The 24,932-nt window shown below is 45.7% G+C and overlaps 1 protein-coding gene across 1 annotated transcript in view; it reads right to left on the bottom strand.

Annotated features, from left to right (window-relative positions):
• The window catches only part of LOC115638281 (cytosolic phospholipase A2 gamma-like), a 58,693-nt gene extending 34,425 nt beyond the window's left edge, over positions 1–24,268 (bottom strand). Inside the window, 6 exon segments of the mRNA XM_030539867.1 lie at positions 7,761–7,959; positions 9,609–9,721; positions 9,724–9,756; positions 12,536–12,652; positions 12,973–13,127; positions 24,173–24,268. Coding sequence (XP_030395727.1) covers positions 7,761–7,959; positions 9,609–9,721; positions 9,724–9,756; positions 12,536–12,652; positions 12,973–12,996 — 486 coding nt within the window. The 5' untranslated portion in view covers positions 12,997–13,127; positions 24,173–24,268.
• Between the last annotated feature and the right edge of the window lie 664 nt (positions 24,269–24,932).

Raw genomic sequence — 24,932 nt, 5'->3', positions numbered from 1 at the left:
ACTTCTCCAATAGCTCATTGGTGCGTGGCATTGGATAGTTGTCCGGACGAGTTACAGCGTTTAGCTTACGGTAGTCCACGCAAAAGCGTATTTCCCCATCTGGTTTGGGTACCAGAACCACTGGAGATGCCCATGCACTGGTAGATGAGCGGATTATACCCATCTGTAGCATGTTCTGGATCTCCCGTTCTATAGCAGCTTGGGCATGAGGAGACACTCGGTAGGGTGGGGTTCTGATTGGGTGAGCATTACCTGTATCAATGGAGTGGTATGCCCGTTCAGTCCGTCCTGGGGTGGCTGAGAACAATGGGGCGAAGCTAGTGCACAGCTCCTTAATTTGTTGCCGCTGCAGACGTTCCAGGGTGGTTGAGAGGTTCACCTCTTCCACGCCACCATCTTTTTTCCCGTCGTAGTAGACACCGTCAGGCCACTCAGCATCATCTCCCTGGACTGTAAACTGACAAACCTGTAAGTCTCTGGAATAGAAAGGCTTGAGAGAATTAACATGGTACACTTTAGGCTTTAGTGGGGAATTGGGAAATGCTATGAGGTAGTTTACAGTTCCCAGGCGCTCTTGGACCGTGAATGGCCCTTCCCATGATGCTTCCATCTTATGGGCCTGTTGCGCCTTCAAGACCATAACCTGGTCTCCTACCTTGAAGGACCGATCTCTGGCATGTCTGTCATACCAGGCCTTTTGCTCTTCCTGAGCATCCTTTAGGTTCTCTCTAGCAAGGGCTAAAGAGTGTTGGAGGGTGCTTTGTAGGTTGCTTACAAAGTCCAGAATGTTAGTTCCTGGAGAAGGCGTAAACCCCTCCCATTGCTGCTTCACCAACTGTAATGGCCCCTTAACCTCATGACCATACACAAGTTCAAATGGTGAAAACCCTAAACTGGGATGTGGTACAGCCCTGTAGGCAAACAGCAACTGCTGCAACACTAGGTCCCAATTATTGGAGAATTCGTTGATGAATTTTCGTATCATGGCCCCCAAAGTTCCATTGAACCTTTCCACCAGGCCATTGGTTTGATGGTGGTATGGGGTGGCAACCAAGTGATTCACCCCATGAGTTTCCCACAGTTTTTTCATGGTCCCTGCCAGGAAATTAGACCCTGAATCTGTAAGGATGTCAGAGGGCCAACCTACCCTGGCAAAGATGTCTGTTAGGGCCAGGCACACAGTGTTAGCCCTGGTGTTGCCTAGAGCTACTGCTTCTGGCCATCGGGTAGCAAAGTCCACTAAAGTCAGTACGTACTGCTTTCCTCTGGGCGTCTTTTCTGGGAAAGGGCCCAGAATATCCACAGCTACTCGCTGAAATGGGACCTCAATTATGGGGAGTGGCTGGAGAGGGGCCTTGACCTGGTCTTGAGGCTTACCCACTCTTTGGCATACCTCACAAGACCGGACATTGTCATAAACAGATAGCTAAGGGTTAATGTCTCTTTCACCTGAAACACCTGACCAGAAAACCAATCAGGAAACCGGATTTTTTCAACTTTGGGTGGAGGGAAGTGTGTCTCTGAGTCTTTTGTCTGCCTGCCTGCTTCTCTGAGCTTTGGAGAAGTACTTTCTACTTTCTAGTCTTCTGTTTCTAAGAGTAAGGACAAAGAGATCAGATAGTAAGGTATATGGTGTCTTTTCTTTGGTATTTGCATGAATATAAGTGCTGGAATGCTTTGATTTGTATTCTTTTTGAATAAGGCTGTTTATTCAATATTCTTTTAAGCAATTGACCCTGTGTTGTATCATCTTAATACAGAGAGAACATTTGTATTTTTTCTTTCTTTTTTATATAAAGTTTTCTTTTAAGACCTGTTGGAGTTTTTCTTTACTTCAGGGAAATTAAGTCTGTACTCACCAGGGAATTGGTGGGAGGAAGAAATCAGGGGAAAGCTGTGTGTTGGATTGCTAGCCTGATTTTGCATTTCCTCTGGGTGAAGAGGAAAGTGCTTTTTGTTCCAGGATTGGGAACGGAGAGGGGGACTCACTCTGCGTAGTTTCACAGAGCTTGTGTCTGTGTATCTCTCCAGGAGCACCTGGAGGGGGGAAGGGAATCAGGATTATCTCCCTTTGTTGTGAGACTCAAGGGATTTGGGTCTTGTGGTCCCCAGGGAAGGTTTTTCAGGGGGACCAGAGTGCCCCAAAACACTCTAATTTTTTGGGTGGTGGCAGCAGTACCAGGTCCAAGCTGGTAACTAAGCTTGGAGGTTTTCATGCTAACCCCCAAATTTTGGACGCTAAGGTCCAGAATCTGGGAATAAGGTTATGATAGGGGCCTTGACCTGGTCTTGAGGCTTACCCACTTTTTGGCATACCTCACAAGACCGGACATACTTGGCAACATCCTTGCCCATCCCCTCCCAGTGGAAGGACTTCCCCAACCGGTCCTTGGTTCGGTTCACCCCAGCATGGCCACTGGGATGATCATGGGCTAAGCTTAAGAGCTTCCCCCGGTACTTAGTTGGAACCACCAACTGTTTTTGCGGCTGCCATTCTTCCCGGTGTCCACCAGAAAGAATTTCCTTGTATAAAAGTCCTTGGTCTATAACAAACCGGGATCGATTAGGAGAGCTGAGAGGCGGTGGGGTGCTCCGTGCCACCGCCCACGCTTTCTGAAGGCTGTCATCTGCTTCCTGCTCAGCCTGGAACTGTTCCCTTGAGGCTGGGGTCACCAGTTCTTCCTCAGACTGTGGACTTGGGCTTGGTCCCTCTGGAAGCGATGTAGGTGATGGGGTTGTTTCCGTTGCTGGTGAACCGCTCTCCGCTGGTGCACCTGAGGGTATTTCAGGCTCTGGCTGAGCCTTTTGGGTATGGCTGTCTTTTGCTTCTGCCAGTTCTGGCTTGCTGGCGCCCTCTGGCGTTGAGTTTGAAGATGTGGTTGCACTTGCTGGTGCTGGTTGCTGTTCCAGTTCCGGGCCTGGGACTGGAGATGCTGTGGCTGTTTCAGTGGTAGGCATGGAATCCGGGTCCACTGCCTCTGTCTGGGTCTCTGGTAACACAGACGGGGCCTCTGTGGACGGCTCAGGAACAGGAATGGGTCTGGAAGCTTGCCTGGTTTGGCTACGTGTAACCATTCCCACTCTCTTGGCCCGCCTCACCTGGTTGGCCAAGTCTTCCCCCAGTAGCATGGGGATAGGATAATTGTCATAGACTGCAAAAGTCCACATTCCTGACCAGCCTTTGTACTGGACAGGCAGTTGAGCTGTAGGCAAGTCTACAGCTTGTGACATGAAGGGGTAAATTGTAACTTTGGCCTTTGGGTTGATGAATTTGGGGTCAACGAAGGATTGGTGGATAGCTGACACTTGTGCCCCCGTGTCTCTCCACGCAGTAACCTTCTTTCCGCCCACTCTCAAATTTTCCCTTCGCTCCAAGGGTATTTGAGAGGCATCCGGGCCTGGGGATCTTTGGTGTGATGGTGGTGTAATGAATTGCACTCGCATGGTGTTCTTGGGACAGTTGGCCTTGATATGTCCCGGTTCATTACACTTAAAGCATCTTCCATCTGATGGGTCACTGGGCCGAGGTGAGTTACTGGAGACTGGTGAGGTTGAAGGGTAGGGTATCTGTGGCTTTACTTGGGTGGTATGTGGGGTCTTTGGCTGTCCTCGGTTGTAGGGTTTATGGTCTGTGTGCCCCCTGTGGTAATCGTTCCCCTTGACAGTAGCTTTCTTGCTTTCTGCCAGTTCCATCCATTTGGCTCCAATCTCCCCCGCCTCAGCGATATCTTTGGGTTTTCCATCTTGTATGTACCGTGTGATGTCTTCAGGAACACCATCCAAGAACTGCTCCATTTGTATGAGGAGGTGCAGTTCTTCCAAGGTTTGAATGTTGTTTCCTGTTAGCCAGGCCTCATAGTTTTTTGCAATGTAGTAGGCGTGTTTGGGAAATGACACCTCTGGTTTCCACTTTTGGGTTCTGAAGCGCCGACGGGCATGATCTGGGGTTATCCCAATCCTGTATCTGGCCTTGGTTTGAAAAAGTTTATAGTCATTCATTTGCTGCTTAGGCATTTCAGCTGCCACCTCTGCTAAAGGACCACTGAGGTGTGGCCTTAATTCTACCATGTACTGGTCTTCGGGGATGCTGTACCCAAGACAGGCTCTTTCAAAATTTTCCAAGAAGGCCTCGGTGTCATCACCTGCCTTGTAGGTGGGATATTTCCTGTGCTGTGGAGCAATAGTTGGCGCCGGGTTGTTAGGGTTGGCTGGAGTCTGTTGCTTAGCCTTTTCTAATTCCATGGCCTGTTGGTGGGCTTCCCTCTGGAGTTCTATCTGTCTTCTGTGGGCCAACTCATCGTCTGCTTGTTTCCTTCGGTAGGCCACCTCTTCTTCTTCTAGTTTTCTTTTGTGTGCTGCCTGTTTGATTTGTTCTTCTCTTTCTTTCATCTCCATCTCTTTTTGTTTTATTTCCAGTTGTCGCCTGTGTTCAGCTTCTTTGAATTGGTCTTCGGCCTCCATTTTTGTCTTGGTAGACATGGTTCCTGTTTTCTTGTGTTGGGGTGCCCTCCGGTGTTTATCTTCTGCACTGCAGGCTCTGTTGCCTCCTGAAGTCTGCCTAGGAACAGTGCTTTTTTCCTTTTCTCTCTCTAGCTAATGTTCAATGAAGGGAAACCAGAAAAACCACTTTATTTGCATGCATATAAGTGCTGGTACTTGCCTCCTAATGGGAGGGCTATTGCATGACAAAAGACCCTTAACAGTTTGGTAATGGCTTCTTGCTTATTATGCAAGCCACAAACTGCCAGAGAGAGCAGAAAAAAAATTCTCTCTGGTTCCCTTTTAAAACCAACTGTTTCTCTCTCTGCTAAAAAGCCCTTAGCAGAGAAAAGAAAAATATAATATTCCTACTGGCTTCTGGATTCTGTCTATATCCCACCGGCTGCCACTCATGTTATAACCTTATTCCCAGATCTGGACCTTAGCGTCCAAAATATGGGGGTTAGCATGAAAACCTCCAAGCTTAGCTACCAGCTTGGACCTGGTACTTGCTGCCACCACCCAAAAATTTAGAGTGTTTTGGGGCACTCTGGTCCCCCTGAAGAACCTTCCCTGGGGACCCCAAGACCCAAATCCCTTGAGTCTCACAACAAAGGGAAATAATCCTTTTTCCCTTCCCCCCTCCAGGTACTCCTGGAGAGATACCCAGACACAAGCTCTGTGAAACTACACAGAGTGACTTCCCCTCTCTGTTCCCAGTTCTGGAACAAAAAAGTACTTTCCTCTTCACCCAGAGGGAATGCAAAATCAGGCTAGCCAATTCAACACACACACAGATCTCCCCGATCTCTTCCTCCCACCAATTCCCTGGTGAGTACAGACTCAATTTCCCTGAAGTAAAGAAAAACTCCAACAGATCTTAAAAGAAAGTTTTATATAAAAAGAAAGAAAAATACATACAAATGTGCTCTCTGTATTAAGATGATACAACACAGGGTCAATTGCTTAAAAGAATATTGAATAAACAGCCTTATTCAAAAAGAAGACAAATCAAAGCACTCCAGCACTTATATTCATGCAAATACCAAAGAAAAGAAAACCATAGAACTTACTATCTGATCTCTTTGTCCTTACACTTAGAAACAAAAGATTAGAAAGCAGAACTACTTCTCCAAAGCTCAGAGACAGCAGGCAGAGAGAAAACAAAGACCTCACACACACAATTCCCTCCACCCAAAGTTGAAAACATCCGGTTTCCTGATTGGTTCTCTGGTCAGGTGTTTCGGGTGAAAGAGACATTAACCCTTAGCTATCTGTTTATGACAGCATCTTAGAGATTACCACATTTATTTGGGCATAAGCTTTTGTGGGCTATGTCATAAACAGATAGTTAAGGGTTAATGTCTCTTTTACCTGTAAAGGGTTAAGAAGTTCACCAAGTCTAGCTGACACCTGACCAGAGGAACCAATGGGGGAACAAAATGTTTCAAAAGGAAGGAAGGTTTTTTCCTTTGTTTAATCAGTTTCAGTTTCACCCTGAGGAAAAAAAGATCAAGGAACCAGCCTTTTATCAGAGTAGTAAGTTTTAGAAAGGAATAAATAGGTGTATGTTTATTTCTTTGTAACCTGTCTTGTGCAATTAGAGGAAGAATCAAACTGGGTATTTGGGTATTTTTTTTTTGGTGTAACTAAGGTTTTGCCCAGGGGAACATCCTCTGTGTTTGGAATCTGTTGTCTGTGAGAGTAGCTGATATGCTAATCTCTCCTAGAGGGTTTTCTTTTACCTTTCTTTTCTTTAATTAAAAGCCTTTTTTAAATAACCTGATTGATTTTGCCTTGTTTTTAGATCCAAGGGAGTTGGATCTGGATCCACCAGGAGTTGGTGGAAGAAAGGAGAGGGGATGGTTAATTTCTCCTTGTTTTAAGATCCAAGGGGTTTGGATCTGTGTTCACCAGGAAATTGTTGAAGTCTCTGAAGGCTACCCAGGGAAGGAAAGTAGTGGTTAGGAGTGCTGGCAGCCAGACCAGATCTAAGCTGTTAATTGAGCTTAGAGCTTCTCATGCAGGTCCCCCACATCTGTACCCTAAAGTTCAGAGGGGAGAAGGAACCTTGACAGGCTAAAACCCACTTCATTGGATGCATTCAGTGGAAAATACAGTAGGAAGATATATATACAAAGAGAACATGGAAAAATGATACAAATCTGCAGTTTCTGTTTGGAGGTTTTTGTCTGGTTTTTTTTTCTTGGAGAATTGCAACTTTTATGTTGTAATTGAGTGACCAGGGAGGTTGAAGTGTTCTCTGACTGGTTTTTGAATGTTATAATTCTTGACGCCTGATTTGTGTCCATTTATTCTTTTGTGTAGAGGCTGTCTGGTTTGGTCAGTGTTCATGGCAGAGGGGCATTGCTGGCATATCATGGCATATTTCACAGTGGTAGATGTGTAGGTGAACGAGCCTCTGATAGTGTGGCTGATGTGATTAGATCCTATGATGGTCCCTTGAATAGATATGTGGACAGAGATGGCAACAGACTTTGTTGCAAGGATAGTTCCTGGGTTAGTGTTTTTGTTGTGTGGTGTGTTGTTGCTGGTAAGTATTTTCTTCAGGTTTGGGGGCTGTCTGTAAGTGAGGACAAGTCTGTCTCCCAAGATCTGTGAGAGTGAGAGATCATCCTTCAGGATAGGTTGTAGATCCTTGATGATGTGCTAGAGAGGTTTTAGTTGGGGCCTGAAGGTGATGGCTTGTGGCCTTCTGTTACTTTCTTTGTTGGGTTTGTCGTGCAGTAGGTGACTTCTGGGTATTCATCAGATTCTGATAAGCTTACTAACTGAATAATTTGAATTAATTTGCAAACTGGACACCATTAAATTAGACTTGATTAAAGGCTGGAAGAGGATGGGTCATTACACAAAGTAAAAATTATTTTCCTATGCTAATTTTTCCCCTACTGTTACTCACACCTTCTTGTTAACTGTTGGAAATGGGCCATCCTAATTATCACTACAAAAGTTTTTTTTTCTCCTACTGATAATGGCCCACCTTAATTGATTAGTCTTATTATAGTTGGTATGGCAACACCCATTTTTTCATGTTCTCTGTGTAAATACATCTTCCTACTGTATTTTCCACTGCATGCATCCAATGAAGTGGGTTTTAGCCCACAAAAGCTATGCCCAAATACATTTGTTAGTTTCTAAGGTGCCACAAGTACTCCTCATTCTTTACAATATTAGCAGGAGTTAATATGCTTCCACTCTTTTGCTCCTGAGGTGATTTTTTTTCACTGGAACCACTCTGGATTTACACAGCAACCCACCAGCTTCAATGCGGGATAGACAAAGAAAGATGCCCAGACATCAGTCAGAGAGAAGAATTCATCTTCAGCCGCCTGTGTCGCAATAGTAAATTCCTCTTGAATATGACATGGAGGTTTGGAAAGTGTATCACACAGGCATTCTTCCAAGACCTGCACTTTCTCTGTCCAGTCCTTCTCTTGGTAGAGGAAAGACATGCACCTTTCAATGAACCAGAACAGATATGGCTGAGACTGAGGGAATAGGATGGGGAGTTCCCCCTCCCCTTTAATCTTCACACCTTTTATTTTTCATGCCAGGTATTCTAATTATCATCCTGGCATTGTAACAAATCTGTGACTTAACAAGGACTTCATCCACGGCTGTCTGTCACCATGTCCACTGGGAAATTTATGGCAATAACAGGGATAGAGCTAAGATTGTCTGCTGAAAGCCAAGATCCCTGCCACTCTGAGCTATGGAGAAACTCCATTATCTGCTTCTCCAGGACCTGCGATCCAGCTAAGCAATTCTGATTTGACCTAACAGAGAGCAGTGGTGAGTGCACTAATCCAGCCATAATAGGTATGACGAGACACCAGGGCCCTTCTTGAGCCAATGGGGAAACTACATAGCAGTACAGAGTGTATGACATGGAGAGAAGCAGTTAAGATCTCAGCCAGAAAAGGACAATGGTAACACACACACACACACACACACACACACGCACACACACACACACACACTGCCCATTTCACTAGGCCACCCTCACTCATCTATCCCATTTTCCGCCCCCCTCACTCACCTCGATGGGGTGACTCTCAGAACAAGGTGCTACACAGCAGGCATAGAAACTGATTCTGGCCCTGGTTGATCAGCTAGAAGTGTCGGAAGATTTTTCTTTCCCATCTCTTCCTCCATGGTCAACTCCACTCTTCTTCCTTCCTCCCAAGCCCCAATGCAGGAGATCTGTTTCACTCTTCCCTGTCCTTTCCTCTGTGCATTCCCCGTCTCTTGGTAAACCTCAAAGAACCCCAAACCCTTAATACCCCCCCACAGATTGCTCTTTTCTCACTGTTCCCACTGCTGGAAGCCTATCCTCTGTCACCTTGGTTGCTGTAAACATTGCTTCTCTAGTCTCCACTGAGCTTCTCCAGCTCTTGAGTCTGCCCAGAATGTCCCTGCATCTTCTAACCATGTAATCCAGCACCTTGAGTCCCTAGGATCAGATCTCCATGCCTGGCCAGGAGGCAGATGCCCAGCGAGCAGGCACTGGGTTAAGGCTCAAGACACCTGCATTCTAGCCCCAGCTCTGCCACTGACCTGCTGTGTGACCTTGCATGTGTCACTTTACCTCTGTTTCATTTCTCACCCATTTCCTGCCTACTTAAAGGTGGGATTTCCAAAAATGACTTACGAACACAAATCCCATTGCAAATCAAAGGGTGAGTCATTGAGGGTGTGTCTGCGCTGCACTCAGAGGTGTGACAGCAGCATGTGTAGACAGACCTTTGCTAGCTTTGATCAAGCTAGCTCAAGTGCCAACTGTAGTGAAGCTGCAGCAGCATGGATGTCATGTGGGTGAGATGCGTGGGTACATACTCAGGATTCAAAGCAGGCTGGTACAGCCCGTGTTGTAGCACCAGAGCTTCACTGCTATTGGTTCCCAAGCTAGCAAGGTTAAAGCTAGCTCAGGTATGTCTATGCTTGTTACATCATGCCCCCGATTGCAGTGCAGGCATACAACTAGGTGCTTCTTAAAATCTCACTCATAATGCCTTCAAAATGTACCTAATTGATAATAAGAATGCCCCAGTGACCACAAGCTGGGAAAAATTGGAATATTTTCCCTTCTAGTGACATGCACCTACCAGGTGGAACCCGATACCCCACACAGGTACATGACAGCGTCCAACAGGCCCTGATTCTTCAGCTCCACCGAGGTTCCCAGAAGGGCTATCATGGCCCGCAGACCTCCGCCTCCGCTGATCCTAGGACAGCGATATTGGGCATGTTATCCTGGGGGAGAGAAAAGAGGAAATGACAAATGAACTAGGAATGATGAGTGCTCTCTGTTATGCAGCTCTTGGTACAGGTCCATTCAAGAAATTCAGAGAGAAAGCCTCAAGTTCCAAGGCTGGTTTGCCTGATGTTAGGAAGCATCCTTATCGGGTGCCCAATGACCTGAGTCCCATCCTGAGCCAAGAGCAAATGCATCTTATCTTCATTTTCAGCCATAATCACACAGTAGCAGCACAGTAATCCCTTAGGGCTCTTTGAACCTCTGGGCCTTTTTGCTTAAAATCCTATGCACCAACATAGAGACCAGGACCAGAATTTTCAAAGAGATGCAGGCAAGGGACTAGAGGGCATTTCAAAAGCACCTAAGCAATTTAGGTGGCTAACTCCCTTTAATTTCCATTGGACTTGAAATAGGACTTTAACTTACTAGTGCTCTGTACTGTGCTCCGTGTTCATGCCCCTTACTCTCCATGATTAAAGGGCGTGAGTTTGTTTGTCTGAACAAATGTGTGTAATGTAGGAGGACTAGTCTTTGTGTCTGAAACATAACTTATGAAATGCAGCTGCTCAAGAAATGATTTTTATTCCTATACAAAATTGCTTTCTTTTTTTGGAGACACCAAATTGTTCATCAAAAATTTAAGGGGTGGGGGCTGTCCAAAACATGAAACCCCACAAAATGATCACCCCATCACCTGTCTACTCCCCAGTAGATTTTTAGGTGCTCTTTATTTCAAAAAGTTTTGAGTTTTTTGTTAAGAATGGACATTTCTGTGTTCACAAAATAGCAATTTTTTATTAAAATGCGTTGAATGCAACCTGAGCCCGCTGTAGTACTAATGCACTAACAAGATTAGTGACAAGTGAGTCACCAATGGAGACTGAACTTTGAGCACCAAAAAACCCATGTCACTCTCCCTAGTGCTGAAGGAAGAATATTGTGAGGAGGTGTCATAAACAGATAGCTAAGGGATAAACGCTGCCACCATGTCAATAACCTAGTCCCAGATTTGGACCTTAGCATCCAAAATATGGGGGTTAGCATGAAAACCTCCAAGCTTAGTTACCAGCTTGGACCTGGTACTGCTGCCACCACCCAAAAATTTAGAGTGTTTTGGGGCACTCTGATCCCCACAAAAACCTTCCCAAGACCCAAATCCCTTGAGTCTCACAACAAAGGGAAATAATCCTTTTCCCTTCCCCCCCCTCCAGGTGCTCCTGGAGAGATACACAGAAGCAACCTCCGTGAATTTAAGCAGAGGGAGTCCACCCTCTTTAATTTCAGTCCTGGAACAAAAAGCACTTCCCTCTTCACCCAGAGGGAATGCAAAGTCAGGCTAGTAAATCTAACACACCCAGATTTCCCCCCTGACTTCTTCCTCCCACCAATTCCCTGGTGAGCTGCAGACTCAATTTCCTGAAGTTCCTCACTAAAGAAAAACTCCAACAGGTCTTAAAAGAAAGCTTTATATAAAAAGAAAGAAAAATACATACAAATGGTCTCTCTGTATTAAGGTGACAAATACAGGGTCAATTGCTTAAAAGAAATATGAATAAACAGCCTTATTAAAAATAATACAATTTAAAGCACTCCAGCAACTATAGACATGTAAATACAAAAGAACATAAAAATCCCCTATCTGATCTTTGGTACTTACAACTGGGAAACAGAAGATTAGAAAGCAGGAAACAGAAAAATCCTTCTCTAGCTGAGAGAGATTCAGGCAGAAGACAAAGAACTCAGACACAAACTTCCCTCCACCCAGAGTTGAAAAAATCCGGTTTCCTGATTGGTCCTCTGGTCAGGTGCTTCAGGTTACTTTTTTTTCAGGTGAAAGAGACATTAACCCTTAGCTATCTGTTTATGACAGGAGGAAGCAACGGGTAGACTCTGAGACTGACATTTGCAAAGCCCTCAGAGGGGAGATGTTCCCAAATATGTCACGTCTACAGGAGTTTGCATCCCTCCAAGGACCATCACTTTTCAATGATGGGCAACGATCCTGGGAAATTCCTCACATATCTCCACCATGCTAGTTAACAGAGTAACCACAGGGGATGAGTAGCAGTAGTTGGCTTTTACCTTCTGTGCAGTTCAACAAGCAGATGGGGCTGTGGTACATGTAGGAAGTATGTTATACAGTCACTATTCATGACTGATATTAATACTAAGTCAGACAAGTATCAATAACTCACTCAATTCTCTATCCCTCTAAGGCATTGTTTCTCAACCTATTTACCATTGTGGGCCACATATGCAGCTCTCTATGTGTTATCTGGGTTGGGGGTTGAGAACCACTGTTTGAATGCAAACTGTGCACTACAGTGACAGCTCTAATACCCCCTTCCTCTCTGTTCTCTGCTGCAGGCTTTGTCTGGCTTCAGAATCACAGCAGTATATACAGACACACTGCAAAGTGGCTGTAGTAAGCACTGACTGAATTCACGTGCGCATAGAGACCTCTAAAGATTAGCCCCAGCAAGTCCCTTACTGCATTCTAAGGGTGTTACTCCTTTAGCCGGAGAGGTAGGGAGCTTGTGCTTCTAGAACAGAAGGCCCCCAAGTCTGAGTCCTGTCAAAAGTCATAAGGTTTGTATGTCTGTGTCCATTGGTTTCCCTCTGGTGCTTTGGGAATGTTGTATTTCAAGGGGACTATCTCCATGGGCAGGATTTTGGAGGCATTTCCTCCCACTGTACCAGGCATCTCAGTCACCATCCACGTGGCTAACATGCTAGATTGTTCTCCTTAGCACTATGGGCAGCATAGGCCCCTACCTCATCACAGGCAATGCCAAGGCTCTTGAGGCACTCCAGAACTTTTGCCTTTCTGTTCCCAGTGGCTTCTTTCTCACCCTCTGAGAGCTCATGGGAAAGCCGGACACGTACATCATCCTGCCAAAAATAAAATGCCAATAAAATATCTCATTTCTCCAAAGGCTGCCAGGGAGTGGAGACGTAGGGTCTGGGTGCAGATATCACAGGTCCCTCAGAGGTTACCCAGGATTCACTCTTTATATGTGTATGGTGGCTGTACCTAGAAACCTCAGCCAAAGTCAGAAGTAGAGCTGGATGAATGTCTTATTTTTTTGTCTCACTGGAAGTTCTGAGAAACTGAGTCAAAATAAATCCAAAAATTGTGATGAACTCTGTTAAACTGAAAGAAATCCACACTGGGTCAAACAAAACAAGTTTCTGTATGACAAATAAATTACCTGTTTCAGTTGAGATCTCTCCATAGTTTCTCCCAGGTTTCCCCGTAGAGCTCCTGGTGGTGTGGAATTCTTTCTTCAGTGGCAAATGGACTCTTCAGGGAGCGCACAGATGGGAGGATCAAGTCATCTCTAATAGTTTTTTTTTCTTTCTGTATCTGTTTCAGAGAAAAGGAACATTTAGTATAGCCCCATTGGGATATCGAGTGAAAATTGCAAAGGAGTCTAAGGGAGTTAGGAGCCCAAATCCTACAGAATATCAGCCTGGAAATGTAAAAGAAAGTAAGCTAACATGGAGCTTGGTGGTTCAGAGATTCCACATTCCAAATATAAAGAAGAAGAGAGGGAGTATGGTTGGTGTATCAGGTTCAGATTTAAAAAAAAATAAAGGCAAAACCTAGAAATAACATTTCTTTCCTGCTACAACCAAATGTGATGATGGCTCAGGTTCCCCAGCCTGCCCTTCTGATACAGTTAGTTATAACCAAACATGGAAACAGTTGTTGTGGTTAAGATGCTTTTCAAAAGATGCCATTGGAAAAGCAGACTCTCAGATTCATCAGTGTCTACCAGCTGGAGACAGTACGGTTGCAAGGTTGTGGTTAACAGCATTGAGGATGCACTTGTGAATGTTCCCCTCTAGCCCCGAGTAGATGCTGAGTCACAGTATATATCATGCTGAGTAGTGGTTGGGCCAGTCCGTTATCTATTAGGTAGCTCTTATATTGTTATTAACCCAACGATACAAGACTGCAAGTCATAATGAGCAAGCAATGGCATCCACAGCGCATGGGGAACTGCTAGAGCTGGTTGTTAAAATTGTGATGAGAGATGTGTTTTGCTGAAGTTTGCCACTGTTGTCAAAATAAACGCGTGGGGAAAGCCCGCAACTTTTAGAATTTCCTGGCTTCCTGCCAGCTTGCCAACCCACCTCCTCAACATGGTGCTGAGTGAGCTGGGCCTTGAGGCTCCTGGAGCTAGATTTGACAAAGGGACATAGTCATCTTGAGACTGAGCATCACCACACCTCAATTTTAGGCACCTGACAAATCACTGGGATTCACAAAGCCTGAATGGGGAGAGCGAGAGGCCTCAGAATGGGATCCCCAAAAGCCAGCCCATTAAGATAGCCAATAGGAGATCATATCTGAAACACTGCCCCCCCTTAAGCTGAGGAGTTCGGTGCCCACTTCAGCTTAAGACTGTCGGCTGTGAGCCCTCGCCTGGAGTCCTCTGCCTAAGGCATTTCATGCTAGCTGTTGAAGTGGGGAGGAGATGAGCCTCACTCATACTTGTTAGCCCCACAGCTAGGGTACTCACCTCAGATATAGGAATGCCTCTGCCAGAGGAGAAGAAGGGATCTGCATGAGTGCCATAACTGCTGAGCTATGGGACATTATGAAGCAGGGGGTCCCTGCCTAAAGTGGTTCCACTCTGGATGAATACGTTGTCCGGAAAGCAAGGGGTACGCTTTCAAGCCACCAGGCTATAGAGTTATTCTCTCTCACTCTACTTCCCCCTCACCTGCTTTATTTATCCAAAGTAAAACAGCTTCAACAGGTGAGATTGAGGATTCCCTAGATCAGCCCGTGCTATAGTGGTTAGGACAAGAGGTAGCAGAGCCCTGTGCAAATCCCTTCTCCCTCAGGCGGAGCAGGCACTTAAACAGGGCTCTCTCACATCCCAGGTGCCTCCCTGAACCACTGGACTAAAAGTGAGGAGGGAAGCAGTTGAGTTCCTACCCCTAGGGGATATTTTGTGTGGTGTTTGGCAAGCTCAGAGTGCACCTGCTGGATTTTCCCCTTCAAGTGAGTTAAGCAGAGGAACACCTGTCTTCCACAGGGTTTTGCATCACTCTGGGGCATATGCATCTGATACCCAGAGTGAGGTAGCTGTGCACATGCCCAGAGGCAGAAATATATGCACTAAGGGAACTTCTGCTACAAAAATGTAGGTGCTGAGCAGAAGATTTATGAATCTCAGTGAGGTCTACATCTGGGATTTGGGCCAGTGTGCCAACCGGGGGGAATGGGGATGGTGATCCCTCCAAAAAAGTTTTTGCATTTGGTCAATGTTGCATAGTCCACAGGGTCGTCGGGGAAGGGTCATGTCCCAACTACTTTTAAGCAATGGTTCTATAGTAAATCAGTACAGCTGTTCTGGTGGCATGGGTGCAATGCCACTGAAATTTGATTCGGCCACCCTTTTGTACAGACAAAGTGGCAGCCAGGCCTAATTTCAGAAAGTGGTGTAGCAACCTAGCATTTGGCACCTGTGTGGCCAGCCTTTCACAGTCCTGGCTCCACAGGTATCCTGCCTGGTTGGAAAGCAGGGAGATGACAGCCTGGAAGTCCTGGCTCACCATTCTTCAGTGGCCCAGGTTCTTGGCACCCTACCATGCAGATTCCCCTGGGAGCAGGGGGTCCGGGATTCTGAGAGTAGGCAGGTCTTGGGCAGCCCTCCCCGCAGACTGCTCCTGAGCTAGACTCCATTCTCTCCCTTGGAATATTTTGAAATGTTGTAGGTTTGTTCCTCATTGTGAAGTATCTAAATCCTCTGCCACACAGAATTACCTCCCTCTACCCAGCTCATGGTACTGCAGAAAGGTACACACCAGGTGAATGGCATGGGACATGTTTGAAACGAGGAGAGTAGAAAACTAGCATGGATAGTGGGAGGTGGCTCATGTGAGGCTTCTTCCAAGATGAAGAAGCCTCACATGAGTCTCACAACAAGGCAATGACATTTGTCACCCTGCAAAAGCACATTTCTCCTATGTTGGGCCCCTTGCCCTTCCCTGTTTTGGGGTGGAATCTTGCGCAATTCTTCCCCTCCTGGTGCAAGAGTAGGTACACTACCCTGTGTACAGGAATCACTGATCACCCTGCAGGTGTGGTGGGAGACGCTAAGTTAGACACACTTAAGAGGATGGTCCAGAAACAAATGTTGTTTGGAATAAATGGAACAAGAGAGTAAAAGGTGTTCACATGATCCTGTTGCTGCATGATACTAAATAGCTAAACATGGTATGAGTTTTGAGTACAGAGACCTCAGCTTGGTTAGTTCCATGGCAAACAGACCATTAAAAATTGTTAGAACCGTTTATCAAAGATACAGAATAAGAAAGAGAAAACACTATGCATTTAAAATATAAAATACTAAGATCTTTAGTTTAATAACATTCTTTGTTCCTTTTCTCTTTGGCTGTGGAGATTTTGTAAGGAAACCTTTCTGACAGTTGTTTATAGGATCATAGAATTTTAGGGTTGGAGGACATCTCAGGAGGTCATCTAGTCCAACCCCTTGCTCAAAGCAGGACCAACACCAACTAAATCATCTCAGCCAGGGCTTTGTCAAGCTGGGCCTTAAAAACCTCTAAGGATGGACATTTCACCACCTCCCTAGGTAACCCATTCCAGTGCTTCACCATCCTCCTAGTGAAATAGTGTTTCCTAATACCCAACCTAGAATTCTCCCATTGCAAATTGAGATGATTGCTTCTTGTTCTTTTGTTTAGGTCACTCTGGATCCTATTCCTACCCTCCAGCATATCTACCTCTCCCCCCAGTTTAGCGTCATCTGCAAACTTGCAGAAGGTGCAATTCATCCCATCATCCAGTTCATTAATAAAGATGTTGAACAAAACTGGCCCCAGGATCGACCCCTGGGGCACTTCACTTGATACCAGCTGCCAACTAGACACTGAGTCGTTGATCATTACCCATTGAGCCTGACAATTTAGCCAGCTTTCTATCCATCTTATGGTCCATTCATCCAACCCATACTTCTTTAACTAGCTGGCAAGAATACTGTGGGAGACCATATCTAAAGCTTTGCTTTTTTGGTTAATTAGACCCATTTGGCCGTAATGACTTGTCATTCATTATTGTGTCTCCCTGTGGATGAGTGTGCTGTAACTATCTGCTGCCCTCTGATAGCCTCACAGAAATCGAATACATAAGCCACCTTTTAAGATACAGATTAAAAATTATACAGATCGTTCCCACACTCATCACAGGCTGATACGTTTAAAGGACTCCGGGGATACATCTATATTGCAAAAAAATAAAAACAATGAATTCAAATCACAGGGGCTGGATACTATTCTAAAGGAAGTAGCTGAAGAAATCTCAGAGTCACTGGCAAAAAATATTTACAAACTCATGGATGGAAGGAAAGTTCCCAGAAGACTGCAAAAGGGCTAACATAGTGCCCAACTTTAAAGGGGGAAAAGGAGAAGCTAGGGAATAGAGACCAGTCACACTGACCTCAGTACCTGGGATGTTCCTAGAGCAACATATAAAACATTCAATTTGTGGATACCTGGAGGATGAAGGGGTGAGTGCTAGCAACCAGCATGGATTTACCAGGAACCAGTCATGCCAAATCAGCTTGATTTCCCTCTTTGACAGGATAACTGATTTGGTGGATAGGGGGAATGCAGTGGATATAATATACCTGGACTTCAGCAAAGATTTTGGCATAGATAAGTAAGCTAGAGACATGTGGGCTTGGTGGACCTACCATTAAGTGGACACATAATTGGTTAAACCACCACAAACAAAAAGTAATTATTAATGGAATTTTGTCAGACTGGAGGGAGGACTCAAGTGAGGTTCGACAGGGATCTGTTCTGGGTCCTGTGTCGTTTAACATCTTTATTAATGACCCGGATGTAGGTATAGAGAGCGGTCCCTTCTAAGGGCAGGTCCAGACTACAGCTTTAAATCGATTTAAACAGCTTTAAATCGATTTAAAGCTGTAACCGTCCACACTACAGAGTGCATAAAATCGATTTTAAGGGTCCCTAAAATCGATTTTGGAACTCCATCTAAACGAGAGGAGTAAACCCAAAATCGATTTCTTAAAATCGATTTTATGATAGTGTGGACGGCCATCGAAGTTAATGGCCTCCGGGACGTATCCCACAGTGCTCTAGTGGCCGCTCTACACAGGTAAAGGTACTCTACTGCTGGCCAGGTAAACAGGAAAAGCCCCGGGAACTTTGAAATTCCATTTCCTGCTTGCACAGTGTGGAGCTCTCAGCAGCAGAGAGAAGAATGCAGTCTCCTGAAAATAGGAAAAGAGCTCCAGCATGGAGCACACAGGAGTTACAGGATCTGATAGCTGTATGGGGCGAAGAGTCGGTGCTTTCAGAACTGCGCTCGAGCAGACGAAATGAGAAAACCTTTGAAAAAATTTCTAATGCCATGCGGGAGAGGGAACATACCAGGGACTCGTTACAGTGCCGAGTGAAAGTGAAAGAGCTCAGACAGGCGTATCAGAAGACCAAAGCAGCAAAGGGCAGGTCAGGCTCTGCCCCCAAAACATGCCGGTTCTACGACGAGCTTAACGCAATATTGGGGAACAGCGCAACGACGAACCCCCCCTTGTCTGTGGATTCAGAGGTGGGCGTCGTGATTCCTGCCACTACGGAAGATTTAATTGATGGCGATGATCAGTATGATGAGGACCAAGAGGAGGAGGCTCCAGCAGAGAGCACAGAGCATTTTATCCCCCCAAACAGCCAGGATTTTTTCCTCACCCTTACTGAGGTTCCCTGCCAGCCATCTCAAGGCAGTACTCCAGAAAATGAAGCTGAGGGACCGTCCTCTGGTGAGTGTAATTTCTTTTAATAAAAGTTTTGGTTTAATGTAAGCCTTTTTTACTGGGTGATTCAAATCACTACCTGTACTATGAGTCACTGACCAAGTAGATTAAAAACCTTTCCTAAAACAGTGACCCATGAGGTGGTTTTTAGAAACGTCTCCATTGTAACAGGGCGGATTCATCCTGCTTGTTCGGGGAACGCGAGAGCAAACCGGGAAAGGAGACCAGCTTCGCCGCAGTTTGCTCTCGCGTTCCCCGAACCACCTAGCAAACCGCAGGGAAGGAGACCTGCTTGTTCGGGGAACGCGAGAGCAAACCGGGAAAGGAGACCAGCTTCGCCGCGGTTTGCTCTCGCGTTCCCCGAACCACCCAGCAAACCGCAGGGAAGGAGACCTGCTTGTTCGGGGAACGCGAGAGCAAACCAGGGAAGGAGACCAGCTTGATTACCAGTACAATCTACTACAGGGATTACTAGCCATTATTAACTTACCATTTTCTCGGGACACGGTCTGTGTGCTCCCCTGACCTGCGTCTGAGCAGAAATCTTTGTCCTCACCCACAAGCAATAAGTATTAAAGGAATCCTAAGGCGACCTTGTGGTAAAGTAAAATGTTCAAGGTTCGATAACAGGCAGAGGTCAGTGAGGAGAAAGACTGTATGCATTGTTGTGTGAAATGTGTCTCTTATGATTCTTTTATCACTCTTTCCAATCCCCACCCCCCACACACACAGCTGCACTTTTCTCCAGCCTCCCTCTTGCTTCTCCTCTACGTGGGGGGGGTATCATAAGAAGACTGAGGAAAAGGAGGACGCGTGAGGACATGTTCACAGAAATTATGGCAGTAACCCGTACAGAGAGAGCTCAGCAGGGGGACTGGAAACAATTGGTCGCAAAGTACAGGGAGGCTGCCAGTCAACGCGAAGACAGGAGGGACGCCAAAAATGATGTCAGGTGGCAGGAAGATCAGCGCTGGTGAGCAGCAACTGTGGATCTTCTTCGTGATCAGACTGACATCCTCCGCCAAAAGCTGCAAGAGCTCCGTGGTTTCAGAATGCCCCTACAGCCCGTGTATAACCTCCCTCAGTACTCACCCTGTCCCACACCTTCCAGAACCAGGCGTGTAAGAACGCGTGGGGGAAGGCTCTCTGCACCAGCCCCCTCCACCGCTGTGGACACTCCAACCAGAAGGCTTTCATTAAATTGAAAAGGCCTTTGTGTCCTGTTTTTTCCCTCCTCTAATGATCCAAACTTCTCCCATGGCACCTTTGCCTCTTTTTACTCTCAGGTCATGCTATTAAGGCAGTGTGACTGTAGCTTGGTAATGAAGTAAAGCAAGCAGCTTTGGAAAGCTGCACGGAAGCTAGTTATCAGCATCAGGATTTGACAGTTGGGGATATGGGTAATAAAGGGAAAACAAAGAAAGCAGCCATACCGTACCCTGGTCCATGAGAATTCCTGTTCTGTCTTCTCTGATGCACTTTCTTCTTTCCAACCTCCCTTGCCCTTCCTCCAAACCTCCCTCGCTCCGTCCCCCATAGAACGCTGAGTTATGAAATTTCATGCACAGTATTGTAACAACAAGCATGATGCTTGATTGATGAAAGGGTCTGATTTAAATAAAGAGCACAATTCTTTTAACAAATAATAGCGACTTTATTTTTCAATAAAAAAGCAGTTAAGGAAGGTTGCAGGTACAGTGCCTAGCAGCAGACGGAAGCAGCTAATGGTGGAGGTAGGTAATAATTGGGAAATATAGAATTATATGTTTTCCAATGGACAGCTCTCGCAAGTAACCTAAGCACACAATTGAGTAATGCTGCAGGGAAAGTATCTTGCAGCAGCAACACCGCATAGACGGGGAGGGCAGCAATCAATTGAAAGGAAAATCAGCATTCAAACTGTACCCTGGCCCATGAGGAAGCTACTTTTCAGTGCTTCTCTGATGCGCACAGCATCCTGGTGTGATCTTCTAATTGCCCTGGTGTCTGGCTGCGCATAATCAGCGACCAGGTGGTTTACCTCAGTCTCCCACCCCGCTATAAAGGCCTTCCCCTTGCTCTCACAGAGATTGTGGAGCACACAGCAAGCAGCAATGACAAAGGGGATATTGGTTTGGCTAAGATCTGAACGAGTAAGAAGCGTTTGCCATCTCGCCTTCAGCCTGCCAAATGCACATTCTACCACCATTCTGCACTTGCTCAGCCTGTAATTAAACAACTCCTGAGCATTGTCAAGGCTGCCTGTGTATGGCTTCATTAGCCAGGGCATCAAGGGGTAGGCTGGGTCCCCAAGGATAACTATAGGCATTTGGACATCTCCAACTGTTATTCTCTGGTCAGGGAAGTAGGTCTCTTGCTGCAGCCGTTTAAACAGTGTAGTGCTCCTGAAGACACGTGCGTCATGAACCCTTCCTGGCCATCCCACGTGGATGTTGGTGAAACGTCCCTTGTGATCCACCAGGGCTTGCAGAACCATCGAAAAGTACCTCTTGCGGTTTATGTACTGGGCACCCTGGTGTTCCGGTGCCAAAATAGGGATATGGGTTCCATCTATGGCCCCCCCCACAGTTAGGGAATCCCATTGCAGCAAAGCCATCCACAATGGCCTGCACGTTTCCCAGAGTCACAACCTTTCGAAGCAGCAGCTTAATGATTGCTTTGGATACTTCCAGCACAGCAGCCCCCACAGTAGATTTGCCCACTCCAAATTGATTCCCGACTGACCGGTAGCTGTCTGGCGTTGCAAGCTTCCATATGGCTATTGCCACTCGCTTTTCCACTGTGAGGGCTGGTCTCATCCTGGTATTATGCTGCTTCAGGACAGGAGAAAGCGAGTCACAAAGTTCAAAGAAAGTGCTCTTACGCATGCGAAAGTTCCGCAGCCACTGCGAATCGTCCCACACCTGCAGGACTATGCGGTCCCACCAGTCAGTGCTTGTTTCCCGTGCCCAAAAGCGGCGCGGAACAGGTAGAACCTCACCCATAACTGTCAGGAGCTCCAACGTGCAGGGGCCCAGGGTGTCAGAAAAATCGTTCTCCAGTTCGTCATCGCTGTCGTCCCCGCATTCAAGCATTCTCTCTTGCATTTCTGCATCATGGGTCAGCAGTGATAGAACGACAATGCGTGAAGTATTTACAGTATTCGCGATCAAGGACAAGAGCAGACCTGGATCCATGCTTGCTGCAAAATGGCGTTTCCCTCACTGCAGCCAGTAAAAACTGCGCGAACTGACTGTGTGCCGTTTACAGGAGGGGGGGGGGAGGCTGTACCCAGAACCACCCAGGACGGGGACTTTGATCCCATCATGCACTGGGGTAGTAACCCATAATTCCAAAGGCCAGGGACCCGTGCAGGAACTGTGGGATAGGTACCCAGAGTGCAACGCTCAGGGAAAAGATGGACGCCAGGGAACATGGACGCTCAACATCGATGTAAGTAGCCCTAGTGTGGACGCGCAAAATCGATTTTATAAAGCCTGCTTTATAAAATCGATTTTAATAACATCGATTTTACCCTGTAGTGTGGACGTGGGCTAACCCTATGATTCTGTGATTCTATGAAATGTGCAATGCATTCCCTTCAATTGTATTCTTTCAGAGTTCATTAGGGATTACGATCCTATTATTTTAGTTTTTTGACTGATCTGGGCATATCATAGTTTTGTTTCTCTCTTATGCTTAAATTTAATTCTCTGAGTTCTAAAATGCCTGACCTGTCCTGGATGGAGTAATTATCATTTTTACTTTTATCATCCTATTGTGCTTTGTCATTCATTATTTAAAGTGGTACAATCAAATAACTATCTTTTAGAAAGTAACTTTTGCTTGTACTCACTTTAGCAGTGCCAGTTTGAAAAAAGAAAAAAATAGCTAAACACATAACTTTCAACACTGTGCAGATTAAGGTTGCTTATTTTCAAATTGTATTTTTAGTTATATCTGTAAAATAGCTTAAAATTCATACAAAAATAAATGTGGTTCCAAGTCTAATAGTAATAGTAATGATGGAGTCAAATGTTAGTGAGTCATGTACATGATTGTGATTGGTAAATATAAATGTCAAAATAATTAGAAAAATAAATGTCTGTTCTTAAAAAAGAGGAAAAAAAACTTTGTGTATGTTAAAATTAAGTAAATACTTTTTAGTGGAGTAAAAAACAAGTGACTAATATAGAGTAGATAATGACAGTAACACAGAGTGTGTCTGTTAGAAAAAGTAAGCAGATTTTAAGCAGATTTCATTTATTTTATGTATCTCTACTAAAGATAGTGTATAAGGTATCAAACTTGTGTTTCTGATCCCTGTGATAAAACTCCAGAACTGATACCTCAAGGTTTGGGATTGGGAATATCTTGCTATGTTATCTCCTGATTCTTCTAAACTTACATATACATTTAAAATATGAGGAATTGGATACAGTGCCCCATTCAACTAATTTCTAAGTTATTTTCTTCAAAAACACCACTAGAGTTTTCAGGTGCCTAAGTAGCCCCTGGAATCATGGTTAAAATTGCCCCCAACTCCCAGAATCTGAAATGGCACCTCTGGTAAGCCAGAAGTGGCCGGAATGCTGAGGAATGGCTCTGGCATCTGCCAGCAAGATGCAGCCCGTATGTGACAGTGTGGAGCCCAACTTGAGTGGCAGACCAAGCACCAGGCATCATGTGCTGCAGCTGCAGCACAGAAGTAAGGGTGGCAATACAACATATACCATGCCACCCTTACTTCTGTGCTGCTGCTGCTGCTGCTGCTGACAGCAGTGTCGCCTCAGAGCTGGGCATCTGGCCATCAGCTGCCGCTCTCCAGCTGCCCAGCTAGGGCTCAATTTGTGCTGGGGCTGAGCCCCAGTACCCCTTTCAATACAAATTAACCACTGGTGCAGGGATGAAGTGTGGCCCATAGTTGATGGGGTGTAGGGAGCCCAGGGAGGCCACAAGGGCCAAGGGTGATGGGGCAACACCTACAGGGGCCAGGGACACCAAAGTATAAGTTCACCTAGGGTGCCATTTTCCCTTAGGCCAGCTCTGCCCATGTCATTCCCACCTCTCCCAGGGAGGATGTGGCCAGAACCCATCTATAGTCAGTTCCTGCTCCCAGCTAGATCTCTCTCATAGGGTGAGAGCTGGAGATCTGCACGCCACTTTGAGCTCCCAGTTGAGCTGGTCTTTCCCCTCTTAACCCCTCCCTCCAAGACTAACACCTGTTGCAGGTGTAGTGAGACATAAGGACATCTGAACAGCCATTCACATTATTTGGGTCAGACCAATGGTCCATCTAGCCCAGTATCCAGTCTGCTGACAGTGGCTAATGCCAGGTGCTTCAGAGGGAATGAACGGAACAGGCAATCATCAAGTGATCCATCCCCTGTCATCCATTCCCAGCGTCTGGCAGACAGAGGTTTAGGGACACTCAGAGCTTGCGGTTGCATCCCTAATCATCCTGGTTAATAGCCACTGATAGACATATTCTTTGTTACCCTTCCAAGAGTTTCACTATAGTAGGGTGATCAGAGTTCAAACACACAACACTTTTTATTAACACAAAAAATCCAATTGCAGTTAGCTAGAAACACCATGAATCGCAATTACATACAATCAGAGGTGAAGCTGAATTGGCAATGTCCTGCTTCCAATGGCCAGTCGTCTGCGGGTCCTCTGGGGAGAAAGTTTTGCTAGCAATTCTCAGGCAGTATTTTCTCTCTCACACTCTCCTTAGCTCTGTGGTTTCCTTGCTCTTGTTATTTTTATAGTTAAGATTTTGGACATGCGCCAACACTGTGGTTAAGCACTTGCTGCTGCACTCAGTGTCATAATCTGCTGCTTTACCGCAACTGTCTATTTTTGCACAATTTTTTCTGCCCCAACTTGATATCCATATGATCTGCACACTACTGGTTAATAGTGGTAAAAGTTTGAAAATACAGTAAGTCTTGTTTTTCGTCAGCATTTTCCATCAACTGATCTGATTCTTTTTTGAACCCTGTTATACTTTTGGCCTGCACAACATCCCCAGACAATGAGTTCTACAGGTTGACTGTGCGTTGTGTGAAGAAATACTTCCTTTTGTTTGTTTTCAACCTGCTGCCTATTAATTTAATTGGGTGACTCTTGGTTCTTGTGTTATGTGAATGGGTAAATAACAGTTCCTTATTCACTTTCTCCACACATGGTTTTATAGACCACCAGCAGGTGAGAGGCGCAGGGGGAAAAGGCCTTCTGACTCCTGGCAGAGGAGGCAATTTGCAGGATGGCCAAGTGGATAAGAATGTAAGACACAACAATGAAGAGGAAAGGGGCAAGGCACATCGGGGAGCAGGAGACCAGAATGATCATTTCCACCAGAAGAAATTGTT

The sequence above is a fragment of the Gopherus evgoodei genome, chromosome 21 (assembly GCF_007399415.2).
Source record: "Gopherus evgoodei ecotype Sinaloan lineage chromosome 21, rGopEvg1_v1.p, whole genome shotgun sequence".
NCBI lineage: Eukaryota > Metazoa > Chordata > Testudines > Testudinidae > Gopherus > Gopherus evgoodei.
Note: the sequence above shows the minus strand (reverse complement) of the source record. Positions and strands in the feature narration are given on the sequence as shown.